The sequence below is a fragment of the Melospiza georgiana genome, chromosome 2 (assembly GCF_028018845.1).
Source record: "Melospiza georgiana isolate bMelGeo1 chromosome 2, bMelGeo1.pri, whole genome shotgun sequence".
Taxonomy (NCBI): Eukaryota; Metazoa; Chordata; class Aves; order Passeriformes; family Passerellidae; genus Melospiza; species Melospiza georgiana.
The window spans coordinates 26,792,692-26,811,837 of record NC_080431.1 but is presented as its reverse complement, the minus strand read 5'-3'; the positions used below and the strand labels follow the sequence as shown (position 1 = coordinate 26,811,837).

The 19,146-nt window shown below is 39.7% G+C and overlaps 1 protein-coding gene across 1 annotated transcript in view; it reads left to right on the top strand.

The window, feature by feature from the left end:
- Positions 1 to 16,473, top strand: part of DHRSX (dehydrogenase/reductase X-linked) — a 162,651-nt gene extending 146,178 nt beyond the window's left edge. The window contains exon 7 of the mRNA XM_058043672.1: positions 16,012 to 16,473. Within this exon, the coding sequence (XP_057899655.1) occupies positions 16,012 to 16,209 (198 nt within the window). The 3' untranslated portion in view covers positions 16,210 to 16,473. The remainder of the gene's footprint in view (positions 1 to 16,011) is intronic.
- Positions 16,474 to 19,146: the final 2,673 nt, after the last annotated feature.

Genomic DNA, 19,146 nt, shown 5'->3' with positions numbered 1-19,146 from the left:
TAGAGAAACATGTTATGTAAAATGTGTACTTAGCACTATTTTCTCTCTGTATTTCTCCTTGTGGTTATGTTTGTTGTTTCGCGTGCTTTTTTTCTGCTGTGGTCATCTGAAAATATTTGTAAATTCTTCTTAATATTAATTTAGACTAGGAGAGGAATCTCCCTGATTTTTCAAGAGCCAAAGTGCTTTTCCTCATTTTATTATGTTAGTAATTAAAAATGATTGCTGTTTTCTTTTGCATAACTAAAGCAAACACCCAGATATGCTTCTAGTCACAGCTGGGCATTTGTTCTTTTGAAAATCTGTCCCTCCTATCAGGTGCTGCTGGTAACTGTTGTCAGATGTTTGAGTAGCTGTGCTCCGATGGCAGGCATGATGTTGTTTCAATTCATTTCCTAAGTAAGGACCAGATGTTTGTTCTGGGCTAAGCAGAATTGATTTGCAGTTAAAATCTCAAGTAAAGGAGTATCATATCAGGCTGTCAACCAGCCATGTCTCAAGCCACATGTGAATCAAAAAGAAAAATGTAAAAACCGGTGGTAATCATCTTCTTCACTGCCCTGTGCATCTCAGGTATTTGTTTATACAAGTGAAGAACAGATGCGTTCTTCTCTCACCTGTGCTAACAAATGAGAATTCAGATTTGTACTTTGGACTGTTTCATGATTTTCCCTTGCTCTACACAGAGATAACAATAAAAACAAGGCAAATGGCTCTAATTAGAGAATTAGGCCAATAGGAATTCAATGGCTCCCTGTGAGAGCCAGTGATAAATCTTTTCCTTGGGACACTTCAATAAGCCTGAGGCACACCATCTCCAGCTCTGGCCACCTCCTGTCCTTCCACTTGCTCTCAGCAGTAAACCATTGCAGGCAGAAAAAGCAACAGGGAAGACAGAAAATATTGAATTCCAGCAGAGTTATGCTGGACCTTTAAGAGGTGAGGTCTTGATCATTCTGTGACAAAAAATGTCTTATGCAAGAAAGAGCTGTGCATGAAATCCCATGGCTACAGTGCTCTGGTGACAGTCACACCACTGCTAATAGTTGGATTTATCCATCAGGAGTCTAGCTTTTACATTTTATTCTAGTTGTCATCAATATATTCACACTAACCTTTAATATATTCACAGTATAACAGGCAGGAAAAATTACACTGGAACTAAGGAACAAAGACAAATATTGCTGAAGAAATTTTAAATAATGTGCAGATCTCTAGTGGGCATTGATTCATGTGCTTCATGGTGTCAATAATTGTTTGTGAATTGCAGTAATTTTTTTCCTCTGAATAGAGCATTACTTGTGAAATACAGTCATTACCTATTGATTAGCTCTGTAGTTATTTTCAGTAGTGCATCAGTAGTGCCAGTAAAAAAAATGAGTAACATTTACTTTACATCAATGCGTAAGATCTGTATATTGTTCATCAACAAGTGAAATGACTCTTTAAAATATATATATTTTTGTTATTGTAGAGACCACATGGGCATTTTCGGTAGTCCTAAGTCTCAGGATAAATGGGAAAAACCTAAAATGCTCATTTGGGTTTTTAAAGGTTTTTTTTATCAGGGCATTGTAAATGTTCTGCTGTATCAGGACAAGAGTGCAATAAGAAGGACATATTTGTCACTGGTTAGTGCTAATGTAATTTCCTATTTTCCCTACTGTATGTCTTTCCATTTAATCTCAATTGGTGGTAATGTGCTACTTTTTGATTAAATGATGAGAGCTGAAATTCACCAAGGAGAAAATAATTAAAACTATTTGTTTCACAGACTGTCAGCAGCTATTAGGGAAATTAAATGTATTTTTCCCTGAACCGTCTTACAGACTTTGCAAAGTTCACAATCAGTTCACAATCAATCAATCTGTTATTGAACACAGATTTAAAAGCAAAAGTCAGTTATGTTTTGGACACTAAGGAATTGATGCAATTGATAAAACCCAGCCATTTAGATTATTTCTATATAAAAATTTCACTGCTTGGAAACCCTTGCTTTTTGACTGTGGCGCCCTTATGGCCACATCAGCTCAGCAGATTTGCAGAGTGAAAGAGGGCTTTGCAGCTTGTCCCCCAGCTGCAGCAGCGTCCATGCCCTGGCAAGGGCCAAGCAGCAGAAGGGATTGTGCCTGATGCTGGTGGTGAGGACTGGCCTCTCTCCTGACCCTTTACTGCTGCCCCACACATGCAGCAGGGTAACATCCTCTCACAGCCCTCTTTGGCTTCAGAGAGGAGCCTTTCTGTCTGACCTGCTCTAGGGCTTTGGCCCTGCTTGTGGACCCACCCATTTCTCCTGAATTGTCAGATTTGGCTGGGTCAATGTACTGACAAGGTTTCACCTACTATTTTCCTCTCCTTTTTCTGCTGCAACAAGGCTTGGGCTTGCTCCTTTGTTTGCACCACAGATTGTAAACACCATCTACCCCAGCAGCTCATGCTTTGAGGTTTGCTTTTTACCCCTTTTTGCTTTCTGAAGGGGCTCAGTGGCATGGAAGGGTGATGTGAGGAAGGCAAGTGTTGGTGCTGCACTGGCAAACCCTCCTACCTTGAGCCTCTTCCTCCTCCACATGGCATATGGGCTGCAGAGAGGGATCTGAGCCAGTGGGGCAAGGGGCACACTGATGGAGCAGCCACAGTCAGTGAGTTTGGAGTGAGGGCCTGGCAAGAGGCATTTTTTTTCATGAAGAGAAGGGAATGAAAAAGCACTGCGACTGTCAGTGTGATTGTTGTGGGGCACAATGAAAAGGCAGGTGGAGAAATGGATAAAAGTTTTGTCTGCGGACATGCTTTGCATACCACATAGAGAAACAGAACCTAATCTTGATTGGAACAATTCAATTCCACTGTGAAGTACATGTTAAATAACAATAGGTGGCTGCAGAGCTGTGCAGACTTGCAGGTGAAGAGCAGAATTTTAAACGAGTGGCTGTGCAGGCAGGAGAGGCAGAGGAGAGGGCTGGGATAGCACCCAGCACTGGTGCTTGAGCTCTGCTCAGACCTCAGCCTGTGCTTTTATGAGTTAAAAGCAGTTGCTTAAACCTTAGCACAGTTCTGCATTGATTCAGCTGGAACTTTTCCTGGGAAGCAGAAGTTTATTCATTTGGAGCTTTGCTGCTTGCAGAGCATCACCTCAGGGGAGAGAGCGAGCTGGGGTAGGGGGGCTCATTGATTGAACTGTCAGGGCCAAAGGATGTGTGTAGCAAAATGACACTACCACAGAGCACAGTTCAATGCTGAGCTTCATAAATAAAGTGAATTATTTCAGCACCAGATGAATCAGTAAAATGTATTAATCAAACCACAAAACCTATTTGTTTCTCATTCTAAACAACTTCTCTAAATTTTATGTCAAAAAGCCCTATGAATGCCAGTGCAACAGGAGCTCTCCTGGGGAGCTTAATGAAAAGAAAAGGTTAATTTTTGCTATTTTGTGTCTCAATAGTTCTGCAAGAGCAAGCCTTTGTCCATGGCTATGTAAGCCCTGAATTACTCCAGTATCAAAACCCCAGTCAGAAACTCTCAGAAATTCGTCTTCAGGAGCTACCTGAAGACAGAATAAAAGGAATAAGAAAACTTTCAGAAATATTGTTGGGATTTTTAACATTCGTGCCTCACAACCCCTTTTTTGTTAGGGTTTTTTCTTCTTCTTTTTTTAATGGCTTATTGGGGAAATATGCTTGGTGTGAAAGGGATTAAATGGTTTTCTCCTTTCCAGTTTTTCATTGTTCTGTTTCAGTTAATGAGATTTGATCATTTATAACAGATCTCATTTTTGGAATTTGAACCAATTCTTCCTCCAACAAAAGCTGGGACAATCAGTGTAGTCATTCACACAGGAATGGGGCAGGCCACCTCACCTGTGCAGCCATGTGACGCCTCTGCTGTGACTTCTGTCATCTGGAAAAGGAAACAAGAACATGGCAAGGACCACATCTGTCACCAAATTCAATCCTGACTTTTACAATGGAGTCACAATTTTTTTTTTACTCCTATCTGCTACCTTAATGAAAATTTACAAAAAAGCTTTAGAAATAAGCTTAGGAATTAAACTTGAAAGCTCCAGTGTACAGTAGATCTGGGTCTCCCTACTTACCAGTAGTTAACAATTACATATAATAAGTACAGGCCATTTCATGCTTTCCTTTATCTGTTCCACTGGCAAGAACTGACACCACTTTTTTCCTTCAGAGCCCCTGCAAATGAATAGCTGTATCACCTCTCCATAGGCTTATAGTCCCCTCTGCACTATGAGTACCAGTCTGCCCTTCCTTCAGACCATTTAGCTGATTAAAGGTGATGAGCTTAAACTCTTGAGTAATTGTTTTCAAGATGAAAGTTTTTTGCTTCTGTTCAAACCTTGGGAATCATTTGTTTGGCTGAGGGTCTGTGTGTTTTCTCTCTGTCTAATGAGCTCTACAGTTAAAGATATGATGCCTCAAATCTTGTCTGACATAGTTTTAGAGACTAATCTCATTGAAATCAATGGCACTCTTTGCCTATCTAAAATTATACATGTTTGTGGGTCTCTTCTGAATTTAAGGCATCAATAGATTCCTTTGCAGATAGTGAAGAGCCCTGGGGTTGATTGACTTAAACAAAAGGATTTAAGTTACAGAGCTTAAATTCACTTTCAGTCTACACAACAAAAACTTGATTTGAATAATCAGATTCAGTCATCCTTTACATTTGCATTTTTAGTTGTTTTGTTAAAAACAAGTTGATTCTGTTGGGTTAATAAGCATTCAGATATGTCAATTTGCAACTGAATGTTGCCTTTGCTTCTAAACTTAGAACTTCTCTTGGGTAACAAAGGATAAGCTATATAGACAGCTCCATAATGGTATGGTTTCTGAATCTATCCATCGTTTCATGACTTCAGCAATCTGATAACATTGTGATGGAAAATGGGAAGTGGTAGTTCTGTTTACAAGATTACATTTTGTTTTAAATTATTTATTTTTTACAAACTGCTTCCTGATAAAAGAGAGTTTAATTATAATGAAGAGAACTGTAATTTTTCAAGGGTTTTATTGCTTAAATAGAAAAGCCCTGAGCTTATTGGGCAAAATTGAAGATGTAAAATCTGAAATTACTTATTTGAACTATCTTTTAAAAATATATGTTTAGAAAATCAGAGCCTCTCTAGGAGTTCCACCTAATTATTTTAGTCTTCCACTAAAATAACTATAGAAAATAAATCTGGTCTTCTTGTTTTCCATCTTTTGCTATGTTACTAGGGACAGATGTAAATTAATCCTCTTGTTTATCTCTTTTTGGTTTATCATTCAAGATTAAAGGATGAAATTGCCAGCAACTGGAATTATGTGAAACAAATTTCCAGAATAAGATTCCTTCCCTCACCACCACTTTTATCTGTCTTACAGTTTGGACTTTCTCTTCTCAGTCTGGGGAATACTGTGAAACTATAATTTAAGCACAATAACTCTGTAAAAACCAGAAACTCAGATCAGCTGGGACATGGACATTGCTAAATGGTTGTTCTGGTTCGGGTTGAGATGGAATTAATTTTCTTCTTAGCAGCTGGTACAGTTTTGGATTCAGTGTGAGAATAAGGTTCATAACACACTGATGTTGTAGCTGTCCCTAAGTGGTCCTTACCCTAAGCCAAGGCCTTCTCAGTTTGCTGTGCTCTGCCAGGGAGAAGATGCACAAGAGGCTGTGGGGTGGCATGGCCAGGACAGCTGACCCAGCCTGGCCCAAGAGATATTCCATAGCACAGAGCATCAGGCTATGGATGTTTAAACTGAGGAGAGCTGGCCAGGAGCCATCGATTGCTGCTCACGGGGCTTCAGTCACTTTGTAGTGAGCAATCATGGATTTGATCTTTTCCTGACTCTCTTCCCCACCCCACTGGGGCATCGGAGGGGAGTAAGTGCTTTAATTGCCAGCTGGGATTGAGCTGCAGCAATGGTATTTGGTGACCTGCTTTAAACTCCTTTTTTCCCTGGCAGCTCAGGGACAAGGAGACAAAGGCTGAGACCCAAGGTGAGGATAAGCACTGCAAGGTGAAGGTCTTTCTCCATGCAGGAGCTTTGTGTGGAGCAGACCCATCAGCAGGACATATTACAGCCCAGCTAGCATGCCACTGCAATGTACAGCTAATACATTTGGGGGAAAGTGTATTTTGCTTTCATCTCTCCCATCTTCCCAGACACATTTTCATCTTGTTTGCTATTAATGCATAGATGTAGCACCCTGTAGTCATTTTGAGTTAGTTTGTGCACCTCACTAGTTCTGGTCCTCATCTTTGGCAGTGCAGGCACATGGCTTGCCTGAGTCCCAGGGAAGGACTGTTCTCTGCTGGGCTTACCTGGTGATCCAGGAAAGGATTTGCACTTTCACATCTCCACTGTCTGTCTTCAGGAGGTGCTTCCAGTGGGAAAGGTAGAAAACTGAGGCTGGCAGCCACCCTCTCCCAGCCCTCCTCCACCTGGCTGAGCCCACAGCTGGAAACAGTCCTGCTGCTGTTTGGGGTGCAAATGGGGGTTGGAGCAATTTAAAACAGAAGAGGCTGTGAAATAGCTGCTGGCTTATGTAATTTTGGGTTATTTCATGTTGTCTGTGTTCTGCACAGTCTTTTTGCTTTTTGATCTCATCATAGTTCCTAAAGGCTTTCTATATTGTGGTTTTCTTTTAAATATTTAGGAGTTCCATGCCCATCCTGAGTTTTTATAATAATTAAAAAATAAATAATAGTCATTATGAGAAAGTTATGAAGTGGGAGATGTTTCAGTTTCTATTTCCTAACAAGGGAAAAAAAGATATGTGACTTGTCAAATATTAAACAGTAAGTAAACAAGTAGAGATGATGGTAGATGGCTACAAGTCAGAAGTTACCATATATATTATTCCTGAAGTCTTATGTTTTCACCAAAAGCCAGCAAAGATATTTTACTTTGCATGAGCAAGCAGTAATAAATTGTTCAGAGGTAAATGTACTCAGGAGCATCATCTTAGCACCTTGAGCCTTGCTGTGTCTCCTATTCTCTAGGGCTGCTAAAAAGGCAGCTACCACTTCAGACACAAATATTTCTTTGTGTGCTTTGCTGGGTTGTTTTGCTTGCCAAGATCAATCTTCTTTAAAAAAATTCAAAAATCTAAGGCTGGCCTATGTACTTGTGTAAGATAAGGCATTGAAAATTTTAGCTGGAAGTAAACACTAAATGATGCATTTCCCTGTACAAACACAGAAGTTACAGCCTAGCGCATGAGGCATCAGGATTAGGATTTCAGAGACTCATTCTTTCCTTATCTCTTCTGACCTGTGCATTTGTTTCAATAAATATCTTGTGGGTCTCTGAATGGAAGTGTTGCAGAAAATTCCAGATTATGTGAGCATCCAGGACAATTCTCAGTGATTTAACTCAGGCATCCTCAGCAATAGGTAGCTGCAGGATATCACCTGATTCCAGAGAGTTCATTAACCAGAGTGTTGTGCTCACAGAACAGGCTTCAGTATTTTGTGAAGTACACATACTTTTCATCTCTCTCTGCCTATTATTGCCTGCCTTATTTCCTAGAGACTGGATGTTCCAGCAAGTGAATGTCTCTGGTTGGATGTTTATGCAATGTCTGGGGCAGCAGGCTCCTATCTGTCCAATTTTGCATACAGTTACTGAGCTGAGGTAACAAGTGTGAAGTGATTTCAGTGGCTGCAGCGATATCTCAGTTCTGGCTTTGAAGACATCACTGTCTGCTGCAGAGCAAGCTTGGGGATCAGCCTGCAGGCAAAGTAATATTCCTCAATGCACTTGACAAAATGAATAAAGGAGTCAGTCATGATTAATGACTTTGACCCAAAGTTTCAAGTCCCTGCTCAAATTCAGTCATGTAAAGCTGGGTTCTTGTTACTATTCAAAATTGTTTAAAAGCGAACATTGTTCTTTTAGTGCTCTCTTCAATATCTTAGAAAATGCAAAGTATGAATCCACAAACAATCCTGCTCACATCACCAACATTATATTCCTTTTCAAACCTGAGAGACTTTCAGTTAGAAATTAAGATACAAATATAATTTTATTATTTATATATATATTTTTATTTATAATATTTATTATTGCAATGTGAAGAAAAGAAAATTAACTCTGCCCCAGCCCAAAGCAGCACACCTGCTTAGCCTGAAGTAGCTGCTGTAGAGGAAGAGGGCAGTGAAACTTTGCTCATGTTCTGAATCTGCAACCAGACTCACCCCCTGGCTTCAGAGCAGAGCTATTTGGCCATTTTTCAACAAAACAGATTTCTCAGAAGGCATATCTCTGACACAAAACCAATTAAAACCTTCTACTGCCAACTCCATCCAAAGATTCATGGGAAATGAGGCGTTCAGATCTGGGCACGTGCCTGCTCCTTGGGTTCTCTGAGCAACAGGCTGACCCTGACAGGCTTTCCAGGACAGCTCCTTTCTTCCATAGCTTGCCTTATCTACAGGCATCCCAGCCACCCATGCAGGGGCTGATCTGAAAATAAGATGGGACTTCCCAGTCTCTCCATGTACCTGAATTTTTTAAGGTCTTTCCAGAGAATTTGCTTTCAAGAGAAAAGGAGATTTGGGATTTGATATTCTCTGTGTCTGTTTGCCAGCTGTCTCTGCTTCTGTTCTTTCAGTATGTTTGTGCTCAGGGAAAACTTCTCTTTTTCCCCGAATAGTCATGAATTATTCAGATTATAAAAGCTCCTTTCCTTCCAAATTTTGATTCATTTTTAGTGTGAAAATTGCTTTGTGTTCCTAATTCATCAGAGTTTCATCTTTTATTATATATTTATAACTTGATTGAGAAATTATTTCTCTGTGGCCACAACATTGTCAGGAGAAAGGCTTAACGCTTTAACGGAACCATTTCTGCTATTTCTTTCAAAATCTGAAGAATTTTATTATGGAGTGAATTTATTAAAGAATTCTCATTGTCACAAGTTGGGGATTGAAGAGAAATTAATTTGGTTGTGCTGACTGGGTATCTAGGGAGAGCTATATTCAATAAAATATCTCTTTCTAGTCTATTATCAAGGCAGAAATTGGATAGAAATAGCATAATAGCAAGCTACATATAAAGAATAGAAGGAAAGAGAGAGCACAGATGGAAACCAGGTTTTTTGAGTAAAGGCAGAGATTGCTGAAGAGCTGTGCTGCCACACTTGTCTGGCAGCTTTGGCTTCCTAGGGACCTGAGAGTTGGTGCTGGCCCCTGGTGCCATCAGGACATAAAGCCAGCTGCTGCAGCCTGATTGATCAAAGGTGGCGGAACACGTCCGTACACCTGCGTCATGGTTTCCTTTCTAGCCTTTGTCTTCGTACTCAGGATTTCAATGGATTACTTTTTGTCTGGAATTTTCAAAGCAGCAATCACATTAGGAGGTCTAGACAGTGCAAGTTACACAATGCACACTGAACACACACAGCCCCTGTGCTTACCTGGAGGCTGTGGCTCTACAGCAGCTGTTGTTATTTCACCTTGGACTCTTGCACCAGAAAGTAACCTGGTGTCTTCCCAAGACACCTGGCTTTGAAATGATTCAGTGGTTCACTGATCATAGTAGTCAGTGCATCCCAGAACACAGGTAATATGCTTCTCACAAGCATGTTTGCTTTAATATTCATGGGAACACAATCCCAGCTCCTCTGTTTCTGAAATTTTTCAAACTATTCAATTTTTTGTGTTTGCCTTTGTTGTTGAGAGTCAAGCAGTGCATTCAGGGTGTCACCCCTCCACTAGCTGCCACGAGGTAGATGAAAGACTTTGCTGTACCAAGTAAGAGCAATTTCATGTTCTCATTGTTGTTGCTAATCCCTACAGTGTATATGCATAGGACTACTCCAGTATCACAGATTAATATTGTCTTTCCTGCAGGAAGACAGAAAAAGAAGGAAACTCTTCACATACAGATTTGTTCAGTACAGAAGTAAGTCAGTAATATACCAGCATTTTAAAAATATTACTAGAATAATGATCATCGATAAAGGTGAAGGAACACAGGATAAGGGTGAAGGAACACAGGCAAAAGTGTCTGAGTACTGATGCCCAGAAGGTGGCCTGTTCAGTGCTTTCTGAGTTTTCCCAGCTGGAACCAGGGAATTTGTTACCCACTCCAGGAAAGGCCTGATGGAACTCACTCTTTTAAAAAAGTGAAGCCGCAGAGCAAACACCATGAACACCTGTGGCAAAAAGAAAACCAAATCAAAAAACATTGGCAAGCTCATTTAACTCATCAGCTTATGAGTAGATTTTTCACATGAACTGAAAAGTGCATGATTTAATGAGTGGTATATGAGCTAGGACCAGTGTTATAAGCTCACTTTTGATGAAAGTTCCTACAGCAGCATCCTGGTTTAGGGCAAATTTGGGAGAGAATCTCCAAAGGGGGGCCCTCCAGAAAGCAAACCCACAAGGTCCCTCCCCACAACCAGTTTGGGAAGAATTCCTCAGAGAGAAGTAGAGAGAACCTGTTTATTTAACAGGCACAGCGCCCCCAGCACACAGAATGACCAATGCCGGATGACACTGCTCTGAAAAGAGTGACAAAATCAGAAAGTCTCTTTCGGGGGTGGTTGCTCTGTTCTCAGTCCCTCTGGCGCTGGGGCAGCTGCTGCAGCCGAACGGTGCAAACCCTCGGTGTTCCCAGGTCCCAGTCCGGAGCAGGCTCGAGATGGTCGCAGAAGAAGGAGAGGAGAAACAGTCCAGGAAGGAATTTGGACTGTTTAGCTAGAACTAGCTAATGAGCAGAAGCAAAAGCAAGAAGAAGCGAGAGCAGAGAGAGAGAGAGAGAGCAAAGCAGCAAGCAGAAAGCAAGAAGCAAAAACAGCCCTATGTACTGCCTGTCTCTGTGTCCCTGATAAGAGAAACCCAAACACAACTTTCACTCTTCAGAGACACAGAACATATGAATGGGGATACAAGCATCATAACGTCACCCCAGGACAAACAGTCTACCTAATGTTGCTAATTAGGGTTATTCCATCAATACTTGATGTATTCTGCAGCACAAATTATAGGGATAAAGGTGTTTTAACGTTTTTTTTCTCAGCATTAAGTGATCTTCCAGCTTACCAGGCAGTCCCGTGTGCACATCTCTCTGACCCCTTGTTCAGGTCTCTCAAAACTCAGCTGTGATGTCAGTGAGTAATTCTGTCAGCATCTCTGTCCTCTTCACCCAACCTTCTCTCCTATAATCTTTTGAGATGGCAGAATCCCGAATTCATGAAATACAAATCAAGTACAATTTTCTGATGTAGTGGGATGAGGAGAAGCTATCCCAAAGTCATAAATCCCCTGATACCATGGCTTGTATCACTGCTGCTCTTTCAATCATATGGCCAATTCTGTTAGCCAGTACAAATACAAGAATATGCAGGCTGTCCATTCAAGTTATTTGTCACAGTGTTTGAGACACATAGAACAGTTGTCACTGTTTGCTGGTAGCTGCTGCAAGTGGTACTGAGAAAATGAAGGGATTACAGAGGAGGAATTATAGGAGCTTATTAAACATTGTCCTGTCCAGTTTTCTGTGGCTTCTGATGAGCATAACACACTGGCTACCCAGGACTCTGAGCTATGAATTCAGGTGAAGGTGGAAGTGAATGAGTACCTGGATTACCATGGTACTCAAAACCATCACACAAAACTGATGGAGACACATGATTTCTAAAGAGTTAAGCTGTTATTCCCTCTTTTAGACAAATGGAAAGGATGTAACATTTCATGGAGACATGGCTGTAGGAACTGACTAATGTCAGCTAGCACATTTTGCAAGAATTAGCATTTAGTATTGACAAAATTATATTGCCCCTAAAATTGGACTAATTGAAGTGCATGAACTAGCAAGTCCTAAAAAACCAAGACTAAAATACAAACCCTCTTAGCACTTGTCCCACTTTTTCTGGAACAGAATATGCCATTTCATACTGAGGGACAATTATTCTTTGTCGATGAGTTATAATTGATGAATATTTAAGAAAAGAAAGAAATATCAGAGCTTCTGTAAAAAGAAAAAGGCTTTTTCTTTGGGAATCGATAGTGCAAAAATAATGTCATTTTATGTATGTAGACTACATTTTGCTTAAGTAAACCGGTCACAGGCTATCTTTTTTCTCCTTCCACAACTTATACATCTAACAAGCAAAGATGTACCTTCAATCAGACTTTTTACTATTTACTTTTGAAGACAAACATAAAGGTAATTGAAAAATAAAGTAAAAATTGTGATCAATACTATAACAAGCAAAGGGAAGTACAGGTTCAGAATTTCATTAGGAAGAAGTTAAGCAGAAATCAGTTTTACTTGTATATTACAAAGGCATTAATTACAGTTCCTTGGATACTAATAATATAATAGTTTGTAAACAAAAATCCAATTAAAAAAAATTCAACACCAATAAGTTGGCAACTGAAGAGTGAAGAATCATTGTGCAATTTTTAGACATACCCTTTCTCTTAGGACAAGTCCAGTCAATTAATGAACAAGATGTTACTGATTCTGTGCATACGAATATTATTCTTTTATTGTTTTTTAAGACTTTTTTACACTGGCAATGTGTAGAGAATCCTCCCCTGCGATTAGAATTATACTTGCTATTACCTCCTGTCTGCTTGGAACTCTTGGTATAATATTTCATGGAAGAGACTTTAAAGTCCATCTAGTTCCAACCCCCTGCCATGGAAAGAGACATCTTCCACTAGTCCAGGTGGCTCAGAGCTTCATCCAACGTGGCCTTGAGCACTTCAAGTGATGGCTAATTCCTTAATGTAGCATAGTTGGGTTTATTTCCTTGTATGTTTGTATAGAGCATCATGACGAATATCCTGGGGTTTTATAGGTTTTATATATTTATAGATATTTGTCCATTGGCTGGTGATTTCTCCGGTCCTTTATCAGGGGCACTCCTTCCTAGAGAGCCACTGGCACCAAAGGGTGGGTCAGATGTGTTTCTTTGGCAGTAGTCTCCTGTTTGTGACTCTTTTCTTTTCCAAGCTCTTTGTAGTTTCTCCTCATCTTTTGATGGCCTATCATGTGGTAAAAGAAAAGCTATGGAAAAGCTCTTCAAAGGAAAGTTGACAACCAGGAGTGAGTCTGCCACTGCTGGAACAATTCATCCTGATCCTTGTCCAGATACCCATGAATTGCTCCAGTGGTTGCAGCCTGTTGCCAGCTCCATCCTTCCCGAGAGGTCCTCAGGCACTGGGGCACAGACAGGATGTCTGCTTGTGTCTGTGTGTCTTTGTTTGTTGCAGTTGATTTTTGGGTGTGTAGTGGACCCAACACTTTCCCAGAAAGAATCTCAGCTGTGTGTGTGGATGTGCAGTTGTGTCGTAGTAGGCATGGACAAGATCCAGAGAAGGAATCACAGCATGTTCTTTACTTCAGCCTCTCAAATCAAAAAGGTCAAACTCCCAGCAGGAAAGTCAGGGCACTCCTGATGCAGGATTTCATTTTTACTTTCACTAAAACAGAAAACATGTCAAAACAATGAAGAGGTTATAGAGAAAGTAAAACTTTCATCATTAATTAAGCACTCAGAAGATAGAATAAGACAATTCATTAGTTACACACAAGCATCTCACTCTCTGTTGTACTGAAAAAACTTGTTTTCCTTATTATCTTTCCATAATATCTAGAATCCTAAAATCATAGAATGGCCTGGGTTGGAAGGCACTTTAAAGTCCAGCTAATTCCTACCCTCCTGCCATAGGAAGAGAGATCTTCCACTAGACCAGGCTGCTCAGAGCTGCATCCAACCTGGCCTTGAATGCTTCAAATGATGGCTAATTCCTTAATATAGTGAAGTTGGGTTTATTCTTTGTATGTTTAGATAATTGCTTCTAGCATCAGGTGGTAAAAGCTAAATAGGACTTTAGCATACACATTTCAATTCAGCATATTACATATGGTGGATGGGAAGAGCAAAATAAATCATATGAAAAGTTACACAAGCTGACTTTAATGGATGGTCAATGTTGCAGTGCTTATAAGTCAAAGTGGGGGCGTGTAAGCACTTTCAACCAGAGCACAATCTTTATTTAAAATATTTTATATAATTTTGAATAGAAGAGAATAGAATAGAGTATTTCAGTTGAAAGGGACCTACAACAGCTGTGACCAGTTCATGACTGACCAAATGATAAAGCACATTCTTAAAGGCATTATTGAAATGCCTGTTCAAATGCTACTGACAGGCTTGGCATACACCACCCACCTCTCTAGGAAGCCAGCTCCAATGTTTACCACCCTCTTGGTATAGATCTCCTCTGGTTGGGAACTTAACTCGCATATCATCAAAAGTAAAAATCTTGGGAAATTCTGCATATCCTGGGAGAACCTTACCATTGAATCAGCAGAGGCAGCCTGGTATTTCTGATGCTATAACAATATCCATACAGACCAGTCTCTGACATGGTAGAGAGCCCTGCTCATAAGAACATAATCACACAAATTCCACCCACAGGCAATTTTTCTACAGCATTTCAGTGTTGAGCTGTTGTCATTAAGATTTGGGAGTCATTATATTGACATTTATGCCTGTTTGTGCTGGAGAGCTGATAAATGCAGGAACATAAAGTCCAGTGAACCATCACATGAAGTAATGGTTTATCTGTGTCACTACTTTTTTTAAGTAGAGCACAAGAGTACATAAAAAAACCTTTCGGTTATTCTCTGTCATCCAGAAAAAGTTATATAAAAATAGGAATGCTCATATTCATCGTTGTTCTGCTACTTTACAATACCAAGATATTTTATACTGCTGTTCATAGTTGAGCATTATATTAGCCACTCTATGAACAAAGAATTGTGCAGGCCTTTTATGTTATTTACATAATGTAGTGAGTATGAATAAGCACTATTTTCCATAGAATAAAGAAGGGTGAAATAGCACCCTTAATAAAGTACTAAACCAAGGTAAATGAGCATTTTTAAGTGACTTTAGACAGAATATCATAGTACAATAATTTTCTTAAAAAAACCAAACATAACAAAAAGCTTCCACTTACTTAGATTTATTAGTTTTTATAAGGCAATGAGTAACCTATTCACTACTGTCTCATTCATCAAGTGAGGTCTTCAGGAAAAGGCACCCTGTCAGGATCTGCAGAGAAAGCTCTGAGCAGCATCAGTACTGTTAATGCCTCAGATAATGACTGCAAGGACTGCAAAATAATAAATTATTATCTAGCAGGCATTGATCATAATTATATCGCTGATAAAGGCAAAGCATATCAAATGTTATGTTTTAAATATTTCCTTTAATTAGAATAAAAATGCCACGGAAATAATTTGAGTGGTAGCTGTGTGATTCTTCTGAATGCAGAATGTAAAATTTTTGCATATACTCAGGATGAAAGGAGTTATCACTCTAAGCTGTTCACTTATTAATTTTCATTTAATACTCATGGTATATCAGAAATTATAGATCATTCACCATTTTGCTTTATGACAGAGCAGAACCCTGATAACTATGCTGTGTCTAAAATGCAGTTCCCTCATTTACCTGCCTGCTTGGACTGAACTGCAGAATCTTAATTTGCTGTCATGGTTTCCATGATCCTTTGCTCATGTCACAATTGTTGTTACAATGAACACATTGCATGTACAGCATAGCCTTCATCTTCTTAAGGCAAAGCACAGACCCTTTCATCCTTGCAAAATGAATAATTAAACAAGGATTTTAATATTTGTGCTTGCTTTTGGGTTTATTAGCTCTAACTGTGAAAGCTAAATCAATTATTTTGTATGCTCCATCTGACTAACTCTTGAAAAAATAGACTGGAGTTTTCCATATATCTGTTCTGGCTTTAAGCTATTTTAAAATAGCTCTATTGAAGAAATGGACTCTGCCAATTGAATAAATGACTTTTTTATTATTACAAGCTTTGGGTTGGCATAAGAACCAGAAGTGTAAAGCAAAATTAGGGAAGATGTTTGTCACTGATAAGGTCCTATGGTGGTAATATAATTTTTCTGCTGTACCTGCCTCACTTGGATTTGGATATTTTCATTTCTGCAGAGCCCAGAGGAAGGAGCCTCTACAACCATCTATGCAGCAGTATCACCTGAGATGGAAGGAGCTGGTGGCTGCTACCTCTACAACGAGGAAAGGACAAAATCGGCAGACGTAGCGTATGATGAGGAGCTGCAGAGAAGGCTCTGGACAGAAAGCTGCAAGATGGTTGGGATTTCTGATGAAGCCAGCAGGCTTCCCTAGAAGAAGCCACTTTCAGCTGGGTAAATGAAATGCATTGAAAAGCATCTTAGGTGAATTCTTGCAGCATCAGTCATCATCCTGGAAATCACTGTTCAGTCTCAAAGGCAAACGTGAACAGCTCTGTTCTTCACTTGAATCCCTAATCTGATAGGATGTGGGGGGAATATTCCCACAGAAAGGTGTAGTGGTTGGTTTTAAATCTAACCATCAGTTTTGTAAATCATTCTGTTTCAGTCCGTGATTAAAATACAATCTTTAAACATGTGCAGAGATGAGTTTTCATTGTTTTGTTCAACAGAAATAATGCTTGAGCATGTTGTGCTGGGAGTTTTTTGAACTTAAATCACCTTTGTACATATAAGTTACTCTTTTAAATCAGTTTTAGAAGTTGCAGCTTTATTTCCTTAAGCTTCATTAATCTTTAAGACACTTTCATCAGCTTGTTCTAATGCAGAAATTTGGCATTCATGATCATGATGTTGTTTCTGTCCTAAAGTCAGTTTTATATGTCAGCTTTTATCCAAAGGTATTAATTGAAGGTCAGAAAAACAACAAAAAGTAAATAAAAAAGGTCTTCTTCAAACAGGATACTGAATTCACTTGTTTCCAGTTTAAGTTCATCTCTCCTACAAAGGTGAGGAAGGGATCAAACATCATCATGGCAACAGTGGCTTTGGTAGAGGATGCAGCCAGCCTATTGTCTTGTCAGTGGGCTAAGATTTACTTGTCCCCTTTTTTCCTGAACCCCTGTAATGCTGCATCTGCAGTTTCATTCATTTTCTTTGACAAGGAGAGTCACTCATGTACTGTTGCATGAAGGATCACCTTCTTTTGTTGGTTTTGATCCTAGCTCATATTAGTTTCAGAACTAGAGTTCATGGTTTGGAAGAGACAGCAATTCATGCCAGCCCACTTTTTCCTGTCTCTGGAGATGTGCAATGCATCCTCCCTAAACTGTGTCTTTGCTGTTTTTAAGAATAGCCCCTGCCTACTCATCCAGCTTTCATAGGAGTAAGAGGGTATTTTCCCATGAGTTGTGTATGTCTTTCCTGAAATTTCCTAGCAACTGTTTTATTCTAAATTTTATTTGACTGTCTCTGAGTGTGGAGCTGATGTATTTTATGAAGCTATTTTTAGCAAACACTTGGGTTTCCCCACTCAGTGGGATAGCACTTGGTTCAGATGCTATCAATTCTGAACACACTTCAGTTGTGTACAGTTCAGGGAACTCCAGAAACTCCACCTATGTCTACCAAAGAGAATCTTTAAGAATGATGTTCACATTCATGGAGTAAAAACCTAAACAGACATTGGGCAGTACAAAGATAGTTTGAATTTATACAAGCTTGAATAACTAGAAGGAAAAAAAACTAGATTGAAGATAGAAATATTTTGACGGGAATGGTTTGGTAAGCCATGAGAATAATTTGCAGAGAAACTTCCCTGGACAGTTTCAGTCAAGATTTTATGTCTCACAAAAACATCTGGAAGTGTCTGGGCAGACTTTACAGCAGCCTTAGGGTACTTATAGGGGCATACAGGAAAGATGGAGAGGGGCTTGGGCAGTGTAGTGATAGAATGAGGGGTAATGGTTCTAAACTGAAAGAGAGAAGATTTAGGTTAGACATTAGGAAAAAATATTTCACTGTCAGGGTGCTGAAGCACTGGAACAGGTTGCCCACACTAACTGTGGGTGTCCCATCCATGGAATTTTTCAAGATCAGGTTGGATGGGGCTTTTTCTAGTGGAAGATGGCCCTGCCTATGGCAGGGGAGTTGGAAACAGATGATCTTTAAGGTCCATTCTGATCCAAACCATTCTGTGATTCTTTGATGTCTTTTCAGTGAGTCTTTCCAAGCACGGGACCTTTGTCTAGGGAGCTCGAGGTCTCATTGTTAATGGAGTAAGGTCTACCCTACTCCCATCTTGTTGATTTTAGGTGCCATCTAAAAAAGCCACATAATGCTGTAAATGTCCTTGCATTTCCTTTTTTTCAAGATACACAGGGAAAAAGACTATTAGCTGGGCATAAAGCTTATATTCATTTTGGGGAGCTGGAGATCCCTGCATGACGGAACCAACTGCAAACACAGTGTTGTGCTCTCATTTGCAGCAGACTAAAACAGTAGGAACATGTTCCTATGCACTGAACCCTGGACTAATATCCCTTTTGGGCTTTTTACCTCAAACTTAGTACTTCACTCCAAGTGACCTTATCTGCAGCCTTCGGTTCAGAGGAAGATCACATCTAAAAGAAAGTAAGCATTCTTGTCTCTCCAGAATCTAGGAAGAAGATGCACTGATGAAAAAAAAAATTAGTATGACCAAATAAGAGCATCTGGGAACAAAAACAATAAACAAATTGAGGGAGAGCGTATTTCCTGTCTGAATTAAGCCATGGATGATCTATTTTTAGCTTCTTAGAGTTGGTACATACAAGGGTTAGCAGCAGGAGATTTATCACTCAGTCACTATAGCACTTTCTCTGTGTGACTGGCTGACTTTTTTTTGGTAAGTGAATGTAGTGCTTGTGAAATGTGCCAGACTGACACTCCAGGAACTAAATTCCTCTGTTTATTCATGGATCATGCACAGGATGCAGTAAGCCTGCTAGACAGCCAACATTTTGATGTTGCCATAGCATTCCCATGGAACATCATTGCTGCTAACAGCATGTCCAGGATTACTCAAACTAGATGGGATGAGATTATCATCAGTTTTAACTCTCTTGAAGCTCCACAATATTTGCCCAACCAGTTTCAAGTGGCATAGGGATTAGTGAATTAACAAAAAGAGTAAAGACTCATACTTTCAGTGTAATCGGAACTAATTTATTAACTTTCTCAGTGCAATGAAATCTGTTTAAACACTGAAAACATGGTTCGTGAGAACCGAAAACACAGATGTGGCTGAGTGAGGGGAAAAAAAAAAGCATCC